Here is an 18,410-nt window from a genome sequence, read left to right as displayed (position 1 = left end):
ATATTCAATGAAAATCATCTATGGTTTCATACTCACATCCACATCAACGAGGGGGTGAATCAATGTGTATTTTCTATTTAAATTTAAAATAACCCTAATTAAAATTTAAAAGAAAAAAAAAGAATTCCTGTAATGTATAAATTATAAATTATTTAAATCATACATAAATCTTAATTTCTGTAATGTATGTGCTGCACATGTTTATTTTTTTTTTTAAAAGACATAGGAGGATTCTTTTTTTTTTTTTTTTTTTGAGTTTTGATAAAGAGCTTTAGTAATCGATGTCAGGATGGCATAAACAAGTGAATTTATGTCCTTTTTGGGTATTCTATTAACAGTAATCATAAAATAAATATCATCATCATCAAAGCCTTATTTTTGCAGATTTGGGATCAACTAACTTCTATTTTACCGAGCATAAAATGCTTAATTGAATCGAACTTACAATTTTATTTGCTTGGTCTGGAATGGAAATAAATTATAAATGAGTAAGGCCGAGCCTGATGGAACAGTTAGTTTAGTCAATTGGACTCTTTTGAAAAGGTTGAAATTCGAATGAAAAATAATAAAAGAAGAAAAACTAAGTCCAATCATGATCCTTTGCACAATTAGAAATCCCATTTTTTTTTTAGGTTTAATAGACGATGGAAAGCAATATTAGTATCACCTTAAGGATCAGACCGTACGATGATATCTGGGATACGAGTGTTGTAAATCTCGATAGCATCCAATTGTTTGGACTCTGGGCTTTGGTATGAAGTTATCCAAGACTTGTGGAATCGCTGCCCTTAGGGCATATTATTGAAGAAGATTACTAATGAAAGTTATTACAATTGAGTCAAGTCATCCATCCTACTTTTAATTTTCTTTCATCCTTCTATTTAAAAAGAATTTTTTTTATTTAAATGTGAGCCGTGTTGGAGTAACATTGAAATTGACATCGTTTCACACATTGGTGTGCATGGCACCATAGATGCTTCTCACTCGTATTTCGATGAAAAGCATCTATGGTTCTATACACACATCCACATCTACAATATTTGAAACAATGTCAATTTTAATGTTACTTCAACATTTTCCTTTATATATATATGGGCTGAGATCCAAAGACGCACAAATCTACTCATAAAGCAACAAATCTACTTAGCTATTGGATTAAAAGACGATCCAATGTCTCATATTATAAAGTAAAGAAACATATGCACATGCTTCTAATAAACCACGTAAAAGTTTCATCATTTGTAAACACCCTCCCCACACCCATTTCATCTTCTTCACTGCCGTTCTTCACTGTGAGAACATCATTGATGCAAGAGAACCATCCTTCTGAAAATCCCCAACAATGTTTGTTACAAGCTCGAGGTAGCTCAAGCAAATAAACCTTATTATTTGATAGATTGAAGAAGTCATGATGTGAATTATCATCATTCTTGGTGGGTAGCATCAACCATGGTAATTGGATAGGTAAGCCATGTGGTTTCTCTAATAAAGCAGATCGCCAGGGATGACATACAACATGAAATCGAACATAATCAGCATTGATAGTAAGCCACTTCGATATCTCCACCAACAAATCTTTGAGAAGATTGGCCCAATCACCTATCATTTTTTAGTTAGTTAAAATTAGAATCTCTGTGAAAAAAAAAATAGAGAGAATTAAATTCGTGAATCTCTTTACATCCACATAAGATTTGAAATTGAAACAAAAAATATCAGAAAACAATAAGTTTAGATTTCAGATCTATCTCTTTCTCGGTACAACTTCTAACTTGAGATATAATATCAACAAACAATAAGCTTAGATTTCAGATCTATCTTTTTCTCTCCACGACTTCTAACTTTAGATATAATATCGGAAAAATAATAAACTTAGATTTAAGATCTATCTCTTTTTCTCTACGACTTCTAGGATATCAATATTCTCACAATGAAGAACAATAGTAAAGAAGATGAAATGGGTGTAGGGAGGTATTTACAAATAATGAAACTTTTAAGTGATTTATTAGAAGCACAAGCATATATTTCTCTAGTTTTTAACATGAACCGTTGGATCATTTTTAATTCAACGACTGAGTAGATTTGTTGCTTTATGAGTAGATTTGTGCGTCTTTGGATCCCTTATATATATGTAGGGGAATGCTGATGTCCAATATTTCATGGGGATATTAGCATTGTCGAACATTTATTTTTTTCAATAATACCCCTTTTTATTTTTTCTTTTAATGAAAAAATAAAGGTGTATTGGTCTTTTACACAATAAATATTATAAGCATTTAAATATTTTGAATTGAATCTTTTTTGTTTGTAGTAAATGCTTTGATAATCAATACCAATATAATAAATGCATTTAATAATGGCATAATAAATGGATTTATTGTGTAAAAGACTAATATGCCCTTGTCTTTTTCATTAAAAGACAAAATGAAAATGAGTATTATTGAAAAAAAAAGTGTTGGACAATACTAACGTTTCCATGAGGTATTGGATGTTAACATTGTCCAATACTTTCTTTTTCAATTATACTCTTTCTCATTTTATCTTTTAATGAAAAAAAAAAAGAGTGTATTGGTCTTGTACACAATAAATGACTGTTTACATAACAAATGTATGAGCATTTAAGTATTTTGAATTAAATATATTTTATGGTAAATGCTTTTGCAATCAATGTCAACATAATAAATACATTTATTAATAGCATAATAAATGTATTTATTGTGTAAAAGACTAACATGCTCTTGTCATTTTCACTAAAAAACTAGGATATTGTCAAAAGAATGCTACCCATATATATATACACGGAATGCTAATATCCAAGACCTTATGGGGACGTTAACATTGTCCAATACTTTTTTTTCCCATAATACCCCTCTTCGTTTTGTTTTTTAGTGAAAAAATGGTCTTTTACATAATAAATACTTGTTTACATAATAAATACTATGAACATTTAAGTATTGTGAATTAAATATCTTTTTTATAGTAAATATTTTGAAAATCAATGCCAACATAATAAATGTATTTATTATGTAAAAAATTAACATACTTTTATCTTTTTCACTAAAAGACAAAATAAGGAATATTATTAGAAAAAGAAAGAGTCGGGCAATGCTAACGTCCAAGACCCTTATGAGGACATTAGCATTTTCCACCACATTTTTATTTCAATAATACCCCTCTATCTATTTTTTCTTTTACTGAAAAAGATAGGGGTACATTGATCTTTTATATAATAAATGTTTGTTTTCATTCATTGCCAAAGTATTTTGTGCAAACAAGACATTTAAATATAAAGACAAAATGCCTTAATATTTATTATGTAAAAGGTAAGTATTTATTATGTAAAAAGACCAATCTACCTTTGTTATTTTCATTCAAAGATAAAATGAGCAATGGTATTATTGAAAAAAAAAATATAGTGGAGAATGCTAACATTTCCATGAGGTCTTTGACGTTAACATTCTCCACATCTTTTTTCAATAATACCCTTGCCATTTTGTCTTTTTATTAAAAAAATGATATATTGATTTTTTGTATAATAAATGCTAATGGTATTTTAGTTTTTTGATTTAAATATCTTTTTTCAATAATTGCTTAGGCATTTAATGTCATTATAATAAATGTATTTATTATATAAAAGACTAATATACCCTTGTCTTTTTCACTAAAAGATAAAATGGGGAGACGTATTATTGTATAAAAAAAACTTGAAGTAAAGAAATTCAATCGAAAAATCCTTCAATACAAAATGTACCATATTAATTGATCACCAAAATCATTTTTGGAAAGTAGACAAAGACAAAATTTATTCATATATTTTTTTAATGTGTAAAAAAGAGGTGAGAAAACAATGACAACAATCAAAATTGTAAATCAAAATAAAGAAAAAAAAAAAAAAAACAACACATATAATTTATGTGGTTTAGCATATTATCACTTTTTTTTATATAATTAATTTTGAAATATTACTTTTGCCCTTGACGATGATTAGATCCTTTCATTAAAGAATTACAATCTCTCTTTGACTTTATCTTAGTAAAAGCAAAATTTTCCTTGTTAAAAATCATAAAGACGAGTTTATTACGAATTTATAGCATGAACAAAGATGAAATTACCCTTAGGACTAAAGTTATAAAAAATAAAAGGCAAATAAACATGATGCATTCATTTATTATTAAAAAAAAATAACGATTTGAAAGTGAACCACAAGGAATGCGTACAAAACTCAAAAGGTGTGGTTCTAGAAAGAATTGAGTGGAGGATCAAGATTCATTTAACTGATCCCAAATCTTTCGGACGAGACTTTCAACAACAATGAAATAAAATTTATATAACAAAACACAATGGTTATCTTCCTAATTTTTATCCTTTTACAAAAAAGGATTCAAATTCAATTTTGTATGTATCCCGAGGATAACTTTAATTTTATTCATTTTTCTTCTCCCTTTTCCAATAATACATGTCTAACTTTATTGTCATTCCTTTTCTACTACTACCTTTCAAAGAATAACTTTCAATTTTATATATTATCTTTTCTCTTTTCTCTCCTTTTCAATAATATTCACATCTATCTTTATTATCTTTCCTCTTCTATCCGTTTAACTTTAAAGAAGATGTCTATGCAGACGTGAGTGCAGATGGACACAGACAAGCTCTAATAAATCTGTAAGCTTGAAAAAATTCCATTTGAAATTCTCTATAATGTGATGCTCAGTAGGATTGGACAAGTTATTTTCTATCCCAAGGATATGGTATCCTCAATATGAGTGTCACCAATAAAATCATCAGTCATCTTTCCAGGGTTGAATGCCCATTTGATAGGTTTATTTGGTTGGGATTCCCTCAAACATTAGGATATAACCATTTCACTTTCTTGGTATATTGGGAAAGTATAGTTTGATATTGGAAAGTCAAAAAGATATCAAAAGTGGAGCACTGAGGAAATTAAAGGATAAAAAAAACTATACATAATTGGACTGAAAAACTTAATTCTTTCATCCAATATTTCATCTTATCCACCCACATACAATAATCTCATCTTGGGTACATCCCCGAAGATCGAGATTCATGTTAGGAGATGGTGGAATTTTACACTATTATGGTGATGCAGTCCTCCTTTGTTTGAGTTATCGGACATGTAAAGTTATGTAAATGAAAAGTTGATTTCCCAAGCTCTAACACTTCGGCAAGATTGGGTAGAGTTGATTGTCGCCGAGAGGTCAACCACACAATTCTAGGTACCCTCTCATGCTCAACAACTCGGCTCCTAGAAGGTATTGCATCTGATGTGCCGTATTGATTTGTGGAACTAGGTGATACAGGTAAACAAGAAGTCATTGTTAGCCATTCTACAACATTTCGATTTCGCTGTCAAGCATGACATATCAAACTTCTAGGTAATCAATGCCCTCCTTATTAAAAATTTCCCAAGGGCATTTTCCCTACTTTCACTAGTAATATGTAAAATCCAAGTCACGTTTCTTATGGATACATATTTCTCTTTATTTAGTGAGAGGATATAATTGGTACATAGAGTTTTTTCTTCATAATGGAATTGGTGTTGATCCATGGACATACTTCAATCTTGAGAGAATCACGTAAAATCTCTATGTTTCTTTGTGTGCATATATGTTTGCTTATTTTTCAATAATATTCTTTGTTCAATTATTTCCATGTGGAACGTCAAACCCTTGGTAGTTAGTCATACAAGTAAGATCATAGTACAATCGACCATCCCACTATATATTGTCAAAAACATATTGTTCCCTTTAAACATGGAGAAAAATGCACAAAATCATCCCATCAGATCATTCGAGCAGCGACTTGGGCTATTAGAGGAAGTGTTGTGCTGGAGTGAGCTCAAGATTGTACCTCATATCACACATCCTGATGTGAAAGTGTGTAGGAACCATAGATGCTTTTTTACTCTATCTCGATGAAAAGCATCTATGATTCCTACCGACTTTCACATCAGGATGTGCGATATGAGGTACAATCTTGAGGTCACTTTAGCATTTTTCTTAGAGGAAACAATATACTCTTGTGAGCTATCAAGCGATTGACGGTCTACTTTTTCAAAATTTGTCCCTTTCTTCTCTTATGAGGAATAAAACAAAGATTAAAGAATTCTAAATCTCACTCACTCTACTCTAGAGATTTGAGACATCCTTTGGCTTTATGACTTGTCTTTATTTTCCTCAATTAATTTGACCATCGCAGTGTCTTTTATAGGGTTTCATGCTGGTGTTTTGATAAAATATTATTATTAAAAAAGAAAATCATTGCAAAATAAATTTGTTAGATTCAAAGATCCACCTATCGAAACAAAAACACTTTCCTGACTAACTTAGTAAGACAAAAGGCCTTACTAAGGCTCATCCACCTTCAAATCAAAACCTTGAGATTTCTTATGCATCTCAAACTTTTGTTTTGACAATGGATGTATCTTACTAAGGCCTTTTTTTCCCCTTTCTAAGTAAGTAAGACTATTCGGACTCTTATTGAAACTAGGTTGCTAGGAACAAATAGGTACTCATCATAGTTTGGTGGGGATTTTAGTATGAACCTTGTTAGCAATTCAAAATATGGCAAAAATTTGATACGTGAAAAATTCGAGATCTATTCAATTTTGGATTGCAAAAATCCAATCTAAAATTCAGTCAAAAATTCGATAAACCGAAAATATCCAACATATGCTTTATACGTGCATTATCCGTCTCATTTCAAAAATTCAAAAACCAACAATTCTATAAGATAATGGTGATAATGAAATTGGTGGTGTTAATGGTGATGGTGAAGGTGATCATGTAGTGGTGATGGTAATAATGATGGTGGTGATAATGAGGGCAATAAGGTTATTGTTCATTGATTTATAAAAAAAGATCGAAATCATTAATTTGAAAAATTAAAGTGGAATCTCAAATAAATGTAGAGGGGCATATCGTTATTTTTTTTAAAGAAGAAAGGGACGTAAAAATGCATTTTTTTCTTTTTTTATTTAATAATTATTCATAACAATTTAATAATTTGGAGATTAATAGTTTCATTGACAAAAATGAAAAAATTCATGAATTTTTCAAGAATTATATGGGAGATTGCTAAGGAGTATGACTCATTAGAGAAGAACGTGACGTTTGATAATCAAAATCTCTAGGAGTGTGCAACTAGAAAAATTGCCAAAACCATCATTCCAAGTAACCATCTCTTGATTCAGCTGATGATCATCGAGATTCGTAACACAATCACTGGTTTGGAGTTTGGAGACGTAGGGACATTAACTAGTATGATAGTAAAGGAACCACACTGACATTCCTCTTTCAATTTGACTCTTTTGACCCAGACTTCATCATTAAAACCGTTAGATCTTTTCACATTGTCCCCAACCGTCACAAATCAAAACCTGTCCACTAAAATCTAAAAACATTGATGGCTACGGTTATATCCAATCATTTCCCATCAAATGGTGGATCCCACACCCCAATTATTTACTTTTAATCGTCCATTCATTTCACACATCAGCAAGTTCAGCCGTTTCGACTTCCCTTTCCTTCCCAACCACGTACATACCAAAGCAGATCCCATCTTTTAAATTACTTAAATACCCTCTCATGCCATACAAATCCATCGTATGGAATATGACATGAAGAAGAGCTTTTGCGAGTTTATTATGGGTGTTTTAGTAATTTAAAAACGTAGTGTGAACGGTAAAATGAAAAGCATCCTAAATTGCAAACATTTCTTTCTCTATCAGATGCTCCGGTTATGGAAATTTTTTTCTCCTTTGATAAAGATAAAGACAGCTGTATCGAAACTTCTAAAATGCCACAGAACCTCTTTATTTTCACTGACCCGACAAATATTTGGGCCACCCATAATGCTACCACACCCCCGACCCCCCCCCAAAAAAAAAAAAAATCAGTCTAATGGATGATTTACGAGTTATGTTAATCTGACTACCCCACGTGATACACCAATCAATTCTCCCAATATGACAAGTTCGGAAATCGTAGATCTGAGCACCTCAAGATACACAATTCCCTCGGGATATATAACTTTATGAGAAAGGGTAGTTTTGTATTCTGAGACATTTAGATCTATTATTTCCGAACTTATCAAATTAGAAGAGTTGATTGAGTGTATCATGTGGGGTAGTCAGATTATCACAATTAATGATTTATACCTGTTGGACTTGACCAATGTTCATGGTAGCTCACTAGTTCTTGTTCCGCCCGATTCAATATAATTCAATTTAATAAATGGTAATATAAAATATAAATAATAATAAATATATGAAATATACATCATTTATATATTTTCAAACACATTATGAAATTGATTCCCATTGAATCGGAACATGATTGATCCGAGACCGATCCAATAAGTTATCAACTAGAGTTATCGGATTAGAATGGAAAGGGTCTTGGATATGATCCGATCCATTAGGCCAATTGGGATCCAAGATGGGCCATGGGTGGTATCTTTATCAAACTTTTGAAGCAGATGTCTATAATTTGCAATTAATCACCTAAAAATAATAATAAAGTTTTCCTTTTTTTGTTTCTCCTCAATCCTCATCTTCATATATAGAACAGAATATAAACTAAATATCTAAGAATATTTCCATAAGTTTTCCTTTCATATGTATTATTTATATAAGAAATCAGAAAGAAAGAAAGAAAGAGTGAAATGATGATGGAGTCGTCAAGAGTACTCCAAATAGTAGCTTTTGTCTCACTGATGCTTCTCTTCCCAGCCATTCATGGTTGGGGAACAGATGGTCATCTCATCGTTTGCAGGATTGCTCAGGTTCTTAACAATTACTATGTCTTTGTTTCTTAAAAGGTTTCAGAACTCTTAATTCTCTATGTGCTGTTTGGTTTCTCTCTAATCAAGTTTCTTTAGATTTTTTATTTTATTTTTAAAGTTCTATGGAAATTCTACAACACTTAAATTTTCTCTTCAAGGAAATTTTTTTGGAATTTATTTTCCGGGCTTTCACATAGACTCCTAGATTGTTACTTTTAGTGTTACAATTATTTTCTTCTGAAATATTTTACAAAGGGGTCAATTGAACTAGGAAACAAAACTCTCTCTTTTTATCCGAAAAATGTCCTTTCTCAATAGAGATCTCAAGTCCTTAATCTCTATGTGCAGTTTAGTTTTTTCCTTCTGTGTGTGTGTGTTTGTTGGTTAAAAGTGAAAACCAGTATAAAATCTTAGAAAATATTTTCCATTGCTTCTACCATTCTACGCCCCCCCCCCCCCCCCCCCCCCCCGCCCCAAAAAAAAATAAAAAATAAAAACTATTTCCATAAAAAATTTTCAAATTTTAAATTATTAGAAAATTCTAAATTAATAGAACTTTCTTTTCAAAGAAAAATACTTTGGAAGAAAACATTTGGGAGGAAAATTTTCTAACACTATGTTTGGATTGAGAGAAGTGAAGAGAAAGAGAAACTCATTAAAAGTAAAGAAATTAAATGAATGGTTGAGAAGAAGTAAAAATTGGGGTGCCAATAAAAACTCTCCCTAGTTTTTTTATTTGCTAGACTAGATTTGAATTTTTTGGGTTTAAAATTTTATATGGAGCCTGGTTATAATTGTAAATAACCCCTGAAATTGTTTCCATGGTTGTTATAATGTTTTGTAATGTTGAGAATATAATTTGAGCCGTTATGTTTGGAGAGTGTGTTTTAATATTTAATTGGAGTGTCATAAATAATATAAGAAATTGGGGTGCCAAAAGCAACTCTCTAAAAAATTATACTTTTAAAATTTTGATGGATAATTCTAGACTAAAATAACTTTCTTTTAAAAGGAAAAATAAATTGGATGAAAACATTTGGAAGGGATATTGTGTGATCAATATTCTTATTGTTTCTTCTTCTTCTTCTTCTTTGGTTGTTAAAGCCTCGGTTGAGCGAAGCTGCATCAGATGCTGTTAAACAATTGCTTCCTGATTACGTGAATAATGATCTAGGAAGTCTATGCTCGTGGGCAGATCATGTCAAGTTTCGATATCATTGGTCTTCTGCCCTTCATTACATCGATACACCCGATTCCCTTTGCACCTACCAGTACAACAGTAAGTTTCTTTTTTCTTGGATCCCAAATATAGTTGAGATAAGGCATAGATGATGGTAATAATAATGACGTTCGTATATAAGGAATATCATTTGATATATGCTATTTGTAGATGATGATTTATTAATATAACTGATTTTGTAAATACAATTTTTTTTATTTATGAAAACGGTTGCCTGATGTAGGTGGTCGATACCGTACTCACAATTTGATGAATTTACTTTTATGCCCTTTAGTTTAATGTAGCTTCACATGAAGGGGAAATGGGTAAATAGGAAATGAAACCATACAGTGATAACCATTTTTGTAAAACAAAGATAATGATGAAATTGGTTATATTGTTGTTTTCATAAATTCTAAAAATTTGGCTTGTTTAGTAATATTTGTGAAATACTCAATCATTTCCATAAAACACCCTACAAAATAAAGGACTTGCTACTCTCGCCCACCAAATATACTCTTTGTGCCCACTTACTTTTCACTAATACCCTCATCGAATAACTTTCCACACCCATCATCTTTTCCACAACCCATCAAATCAAAAAACCCACTTCTTCTTCTTTTCACTCTCTCTCTCTCTTCATATTTATCTCCTTTTGAGTTTTGTGAGATGTTGAATCAATGGATATTAGGTTTTAGAATTTTTTCTTTCAAATATTTTTCTTTTATTTTTTTGCATTTAATCATCAAAGAAAATGGAAAAAACACTATTAAAATCTTCAAAAATGAAAATTTTGAATCGAATAATTCAAAGGATTTATTTTTACAAATTTTATTCAGTAGGTTTAGATTGAACTTGTTTTAGCCAATTCGGTAGGTACCTACTAAAACTAACTTTCTACTAAACCTAGTAAACAATATCTATGAAAGAATATGACTTGTTTTATAGTGCTTCGGTAGGTTTCCACAGAAATGATTTTGTAATGTTCGGTAGGAAGTTATATATGGTAGGTACCTACTGAATTTGCTAAAATACATTCGGTCTAAACCTACTGAATATAACTGTAGAAAAATTCTAAGTTCATCGATTCAAAATCATCGTTTTTTAAGGTTTTAATGGTGATTATTCCTCCATATTTGATTATTAAATGCAAAAAAAGTAATAGAAAGATAAAAAAAGAAAATTTTGAAAGGAAAAAAAATCCTAAAACCTAATATCCATTGATTCAACCTCTCACAAACTCAAAATGAGATAAAGTTGAAGAGGAAGAATAAAATGATGGAGGGAGAGAAAAAGGTAGATGGTGGAGACTAAAGAGAGAATGGATAGAGAAGATGATTTAGATTTTTCGATCGATAGATGGAGAAAGATGGTGGGTGTATGGAGAAGGGTAAATATATACCTTCCTATTTTTTTTATAAATAAAAAAAACTTAAGTGGGCATGGAGAGCATATTTGGTGGGTAGCACAACTCTAAAATAAATAGGACCAAGATTCATTTGACAACTTTTTTCCCCTGAATTAATCGCTTTAACAATATAATGTTAGTCACGACGTTTTATGTTCTTTTCAGTCACCATTATACCCTATTGTTATATTATAAGGGAAGGCTGTGAAATATGATTAGAACAAAAATGATGCTAGTATATTGCAATTCTTTTAACAATATTACTTTCAAAACAGGGGATTGCAAGGATGAAACTGGAGAGAAAGACAGATGTGTTGCAGGGGCAATACAAAATTATACAAGTCAGCTTCTCACCTATAAAAGCTCGTCTTTGCGAACTGAATGTAAGGCATTTATCTGTCCCAATGTTCGACGAATTTTTTTTTTTTTTGGTTTTTTTCCAATTAAATTTTGTATATCTCTCATGAGAATTTCCCAATATTTGTTTCTTAAAATTTCTCTACATCCTTAACACATGGAACACAAATCTCTTTGTTCTTTAAGAATTTAGTAAAATATATTTAATAGGAGTCTATGTCAATAAATGCCTGATTTGTCATATTTTTTTCTATTATAATGGACAAATAAATTATTGAACTTTTAGTTAAATATTTAAGTTGGTTATGGATGCTTTCTCAATATGAGGTATTTTGGCTAATTATGCTTCTCTCTTCACACAATGGATGATGCTATCAGATAATCTCACAGAAGCTCTGCTATTCCTTTCTCATTTCATGGGAGACATTCATCAGGTACAAAGCTGAATAAATGAAAGTTCCAATACATATATACATACATACATACATACATATACATTCAAGCTAATACAACTGAATATGTTTCAAGTTTTTAATGGTCTATTTTTCAATTTTACAACTTATGGTGACTGAATTGCAGCCTCTACATGTTGGATTTACTTCAGATAGGGGTGGCAATACCATTGATGTCCACTGGTACACAAGGAAACAAGTTCTTCACCATGTGAGTGGCTTTTATCTATTTTGGAGTAATTTTAACTGGTATTCCAAATAAAAATCCACTAACTAAATGCTTTGATCCCATTGCCCTTTTTTGATATATTGATTCAACCAAGGTTTAAAAGCTCGTCCGGAGGAAATGTTTCAATCTGGAGGAAAACCAAGATAGTCTTTGATCAAAAAATTTCAAGTCATTCTAAAACATTTAGATATAATCCAAAGAACATTCCCAAAACATTGAATATTTTGAGATAAATGTTTCGTTCCAATTTAGGCTGAAACCATTAACTAGCTAGGGTTAGTCGCATTGACATATATCTTGTTTATGATAATAAATCATACAGGTATGGGACACTAACATCATAGAGACAACAGAAGAAAGGTTTTATGAATCAAATGTAGATGATCTGATTGATGCCATCCAGCAAAATATTACGGTAAAATGCTTCACAATCATGCATCGACAATGTAATCTTCTCCCTGCATCTATCTTAACACTTCCTTTGTTTTTGGATCTTTTTCAATAACAGGGTGCATGGGCAGATCAAGTACAGACATGGGAAATATGCAGCCTTAATAAGACCACATGCCCTGACATGTACGTGTCTTTTTACTATAATACAATTCAAGGAGAAAATTTAACTTTTCATAAACAACTGATCGATTCCAAACCTGTTCATTAATGAAAGAGATTAAAATCTATCTTTAGCATAATATATCAATCGTTCATGCTTTAAGAAATTATGAACAAACTTAAAATGACCAAAAAATTTAAGAGTCGAGTCACTGTACAGATAAAGTGAAATTTGGGTCTTTCCTGCAGATTTGCATCTGAAAGTATCAAAGCTGCCTGTGCATGGTCATACAAAGGTGTAACCGAAGACTCTGTATTGGAAGGTAATTTATAGGCCACTCGTTTTTAGTTTTTCTTGGGCCATCATACATATACTTCATTACTTATAACAATGAAAGATAACTAGTTATAGAAATTCTTGCAGATCCCTATTTCCTATCACGTTTTCCGGTAGTCAATTTGCGATTGGCTCAGGGTGGAGTTCGGTTGGCAGCCACACTCAACAGAATTTTCGGATGAAAATGAAAATCTGTTTCTGCTCAAGAGATGATATTCTTGACAACTACATGTGCACAATATGTCCAAACCAATCAGTCGTGGTTTCTTTAATTGAGATCATTATGTTTTATTAAACTAGAAGCATAGTTAATTGTAAGTTTGTAACTAAGTACTCAGGTTGTTTGATCCTTATTAAGTGACTTCTCTATGTTATTCCAAAGACCGAATCATTTCTAATTTTATAGCTAACTTGTCCAAGTAGTTTTCAGTCCTAATCTATCTGTGTAATCAGATTTGTTCCTACAAAGACCAAACTGCAAATTAGTACAAAGCAACAAGTTTGTGTTCTAGGTTCTTGAAATACAGCAAACCACACCTACCAGCCAATCCACAAACCCAATGATTCCAGTTCATAGAATTTTGTTATTGGCTTCAACAAACTAAACAGTGAAATTGGATGTTTTAAGAGATGAGAAAATCTTCTATTATGTCTATAATTTTCTAATAAGAAATCCTTAAACATTTATTACTTGTAAATTGCATGCTTGAATTATATATGGTCACACGAACAGAACTAGTGAAGCTAAGTAATTGAAGAAACTAATTGGGTTCATTCTAAATTGGTGAACCGGGTTCATTCTAGAGTGGCCAACTGCAATCCTGAATTTGAACCAATGAAACAGGTAATATACTTTATAATGGGTTGACATACATTTATTAGATTGTCACTCCAAAACCAACAGAAAACACTGTAACAATATTTATTGAGCATTCCATGAAGATTAACTTACGTCATAATTACAAATATATATTGCAAGTCTTTTGCCTTCAGACGAACTGCATTTATTCTATTCTCACTCAGTTATTACTCCACCATTTCCCAATATAACTTAGAATTTCAACATATCAAACAACATATGGACAAACGATTATGAAATTCCAGTCATACACAAGATGGTACCATGAACAAACTCGCTTTCATGCTGGTTCCTTGACGACAAGGACAGGACATTTAGCATTGTGAGCACAATAATTGCTCACGCTTCCCAGAAAAGCCCTATTTCAACAAATAAGAGTTAGTGTCGAAAATACAACGGAATACTTCTCACCCATAACTATAAAAATAGCATGAATAAATTTACTTATAAAAACTAAAACTGAGAAGTAGAAATACTTGGCCTAAGAAACCAAATGAAGTTCTCATAAAAGTACTGGTTGAAGGGAAATAAAATAAGATAAACTCCTTTCCCATCCTTTCTTCATATTGGATAAAGTTCGAACTTTAAATAATAGACGACTTTGAAAAGGTGAGTTTTATTTTATGTTTTAGTTTCTAGTTTTATTTTTTATTTTTTATAATTTGAATATTACTGTTGGTTAAAAGCACACAATGAAAAGTCACTTTAATTTTTTTTTCCCAAATAAAAAATAGTTGTTAATCTATTTGTTCACCACTAAGGTTACCTAATTGGAGAGGATACTGATCCTGCCATGTAAAGAAACAAAACAGGATGGTGATTTGTTTGTAGCAAAGGTGAGGAAGCTGTGTGAAAAGGTAGGAAAGATAAAATTAAAAATGAAAGAATTCTACAAAATGTAGGAGTAGCTCCAATAAGAGATAAATGAAGAGAGAGTCGATTGAGGTGGCTTGGGTATGCTTAATGAGGTTGATTACAGCCCCAACTAGAAGGAAAATGCACATTGAAAATTGTAAAGAGTGAGAGGAGGGCCCAAAAGACGTGGATTGAGATACATGTTTTCAATGATTTTAACTACATTGCCGGATGCCGTCTGATCTTGTAAATGGACTGTATCCAGGCAATGTAAAATATGTTGTAATAAATAGTTGTCCCCCGATCCGGACTCTATATACAAGTATATATATTCATTCGTTTGCTGAAGTACACTGATGTTGGCTAGATGAACAAATTTCCACTACCTATACTATTTTGAATCTATTATTTTAGATTTCCTAATCCAGTAAATTTAATTAGACCCACAGCATGAATTTTTTTGTATACCAAACAGTATGTCCACACAGTAACCTACCTTGACAAGCTCGTAACATTATTAAGTAATATCATTAGGATAGTAATGACTCAAGTAACTTTCGGTCAAGAGTACTTGAAAAAAATAAAATAAAATTGGCAACAAAAGTAATGAATTAAGGAACTTATGGATACATGAGATACAATACCATGACGGTGTAACAGAAAAATAGAAGTCAAGAAGAAACTGACCTCTTCAGAGCTCCCTTGCCATGGCTACCTAGAACAAGTAAATTGACATTAAACTTATCAACTGCTTCACATATGAGCTCTTTAGGATCTCCAACCTCTGTAATTGTCTCTGCAATTACCTGTGACAATACAAGCCATGAATAACTTGGATGTTCTCATGGGTGTGCATGCATGGCAAACAAATGATCTGTGCTTAGAGCAGGCATAATTTTAAAATATATGCCTATGGGCTAGTATTTTTGCTTACATTTATATGATATCCGTTGAAATCATTGCAACTTTTTTATTTTATTTTTTATTATTATTATTAATTTTTATTTATTTATTTTGGGTTGGGGGGGGGGGGGGGGGGGGTCATAACATCTCAAAAGAACAATCTTGCAATTTCTATTTCGAAGAGTTGTGGCACATTTAAACCATAACTGCAGCACCAACTCGGTTAACCACTCACTCCCCCACGACAATTCCTCCCTAGATTTGATATGTGGGTAGGAAAAACTAACTGAGCCAACATTTTCCCTATATCCAATTTTAGATTTCCAATGGATTTTGAACTTGTTCAGAGTTTGTTTACTAAACACTAAGGTGCAAGGTGAGGCTTTTCACTGGCAAAAGAAGCCTTGCGGCAGAAGGCTTGAGCCATAGGAGAATTGATCTTTTAAATAGATAATTAGATTAAGAAAAAACTCTCAGGAAAAGAAAAAAGTAATAGAATTATTCACAATTGCACATTCTAAAGTTTAACATCCAAATCCAAATTTCATGCTCTCATCAAAATAAACTTATAGTGCACCACATCCATTCTTTCATACTTTTCAATTTTATAAGTTTTAAACCCTAAAAAAAAAACATAATGGGAGTGTAACAACCACGCTAGAGAATAAAGCATTATCTAACACTGATATTAGAAGAAGAAGGAGTAAGTACGATATAGAAAGAAAATAGAAATAGGAAAGAAAACAAACTGATTGGAGAAAAAGAGCGAGACATTGATATATAAATTGAGTGTTTTATAAAGAAAATTATAATTACAAAGCCTTAAGTAATGGTAATACAAAAATAGATAGAAAGAAGATAAATAAATCACCCATCAGTTTTGCATGCTATACAGATTTTCAATCAAACGAGCCACACTAATTCGACATACCCCTCGACTAGCACAAATTTCCTTAGCTTTCTCCAGGAGTGCTGATGTGATTTTCCTTTGTTGATCTTGGATAGATTTAATCAACTCGGGAGCTGTGGAAGCATACAAATTCCCTATGGCTGAAACTTATATTAACAAGTCAGATACTCCGACAATCATCAAACTTTTTTAATCACTCTCTTACATCAAAAAGAGAAAAAGAAAAAGAAGAAGAAGAAAACAACGAATCTCAACATCACTTCCTCCATTTCTCTTCAAATCATTATGTGCATATAAATTCAAATGATTGTAGGCAACACAATTATGTATTGTTTGATTGATTGCAAAAATTAGATTCACCCAAATTAGAAATAGTAAGTGTGGGGGTAAGAAGATATCAGACATCTAGTGAGATCTAACAGAATTGAATGGAAAAGTATTTCTTGTATTTTATTAATGTAGAATGCACAAATATATATACATGTATATACAATTGAGAAAGCCAAAGAATAAGGAAACTAAAATATTCTAAATGACTGGCTTTCCTAACTTAGAGGATTCCAAAGGATAAGTCAACTATACTCCAAATATTCTAAATATGTAATATGCAATCTATCGGATCTGTTAGGCCCCCTCAAGATGGTGCTCCAGTGGAGACACCAATCTTGACAGAAATATCCTTGAGCCGACAACGAGAGAGCGGTTTAGTTAGTGCATCTGCCAATTGATTTGCGGAAGAAACATGAGAGACTCGAAGGCGACCATTTTGCACTAGTTCACGAACAAAATGATAGTCCAAAGCGATATGTTTCATGCGAGAATGGAAGACCGGATTTGCGCATAAATATGTTACCCCAATGTTGTCACTATAAAGAGTTGGTGGAACACTGATCGAGACACCAAGTTCTTCAAGTAGAGAACGTACCCACTGAAGTTCTGCAGCGACAGAAGCAATTGCTCGATACTCAGTTTCTGTGGAAGAGCGAGCAACAGAGCGTTACTTCTTTGAACTCCAAGAGATAGGATTGGGACCAAGAAAAATAATATAGGCACTTGTAGAGGTACGATCATCAGGATAACCGGCCCAATTTGCATCACAAAAGGCATGAAGAGACAAAGAGCTGTGTTGCTGTAATCGAATACCATAGGACCGTGTACCATTGAGGTACCGAAGGAGACGCTTGACAGTTCCCCAATGATGAGTCGTCGGAGCATACATGAACTGGGATAGCTTGTTGACAGCAAAGGCGATGTCAGGACGACTAATAAGAAGATACTGTAAGCTACCAACTGTCGGACGATAAAGTGTTGCATCCGCAAGTGGATAACCATCATGGAGCTGCAAGCAAGAGGAGGTGGCTAGCGGTGTCTGAACGGGTTTAGAATTTTCCATGTTGTGCTTGGTAAGAATATCCAGAAGATATTTATGCTGAGTGAGGCGTAGGCCCTCTGGACAAGAAAAAACCTCAACACCAAGGAAATATGATAAAGCACCTAGATCTTTGATTGAAAAACGAGAACACAACTGAT

The 18,410-nt window shown here is 32.1% G+C and overlaps 2 protein-coding genes across 4 annotated transcripts in view; one reads left to right on the top strand and one right to left on the bottom strand.

Moving 5' to 3' along the window:
* Positions 1 to 8,609: 8,609 nt before the first annotated feature.
* On the top strand, positions 8,610 to 13,734 carry ENDO2 (endonuclease 2). Of its 2 annotated transcripts, none has more exons than XM_086453429.1 (9): positions 8,610 to 8,799; positions 9,904 to 10,078; positions 11,702 to 11,809; positions 12,162 to 12,217; positions 12,363 to 12,446; positions 12,787 to 12,879; positions 12,973 to 13,040; positions 13,266 to 13,339; positions 13,429 to 13,734. In XM_086453429.1, the coding sequence occupies exons 1-9, from the start codon at positions 8,680 to 8,682 to the stop codon at positions 13,533 to 13,535; spliced, it is 885 nt and encodes a 294-aa protein (XP_086309555.1). In that variant the 5' UTR covers positions 8,610 to 8,679; the 3' UTR covers positions 13,536 to 13,734. The 2 variants fall into 2 exon arrangements, with proteins under 2 accessions (XP_086309555.1, XP_086309556.1); XM_086453430.1 differs by having other exon boundaries at positions 8,613 to 8,799; positions 13,441 to 13,734.
* Positions 13,735 to 14,252: 518 nt separating this feature from the next.
* Positions 14,253 to 18,410, bottom strand: part of LOC147394462 (Adenine nucleotide alpha hydrolases-like superfamily protein) — a 9,283-nt gene continuing 5,125 nt past the window's right edge. Inside the window, exons 2-4 of one of the 2 annotated variants that reach the window (XM_086453433.1) lie at positions 16,902 to 16,993; positions 15,755 to 15,873; positions 14,253 to 14,571 (exon numbers count right to left, since the gene is read on the bottom strand). In XM_086453433.1, coding sequence (XP_086309559.1) covers positions 14,493 to 14,571; positions 15,755 to 15,873; positions 16,902 to 16,993 — 290 coding nt within the window. In that variant the 3' untranslated portion in view covers positions 14,253 to 14,492. Of the gene's footprint in view, positions 14,572 to 15,754; positions 15,874 to 16,901; positions 17,021 to 18,410 lie in introns of both variants that reach the window. The other variant, XM_086453432.1, reaches the window with a different exon arrangement.

The sequence above is a fragment of the Akebia trifoliata genome, chromosome 9 (genome assembly GCF_017979445.1).
Source record: "Akebia trifoliata isolate Shusen 1 chromosome 9, ASM1797944v1, whole genome shotgun sequence".
Taxonomy (NCBI): domain Eukaryota; kingdom Viridiplantae; phylum Streptophyta; class Magnoliopsida; order Ranunculales; family Lardizabalaceae; genus Akebia; species Akebia trifoliata.
Note: the sequence above shows the minus strand (reverse complement) of the source record. Positions and strands in the feature narration are given on the sequence as shown.

Coding starts and splice junctions, on each gene's coding strand:
- ENDO2 (XM_086453429.1), top strand. CDS start 8,680: ATGATGATGGAGTCGTCAAGAGTACTCCAAATAGTAGCTTTTGTCTCA. Junction 11,810..12,161: donor CTCGTCTTTGCGAACTGAAT/GTAAGGCATTTA, acceptor TGATGCTATCAG/ATAATCTCACAGAAGCTCTG. Junction 13,041..13,265: donor AAGACCACATGCCCTGACAT/GTACGTGTCTTT, acceptor TCTTTCCTGCAG/ATTTGCATCTGAAAGTATCA.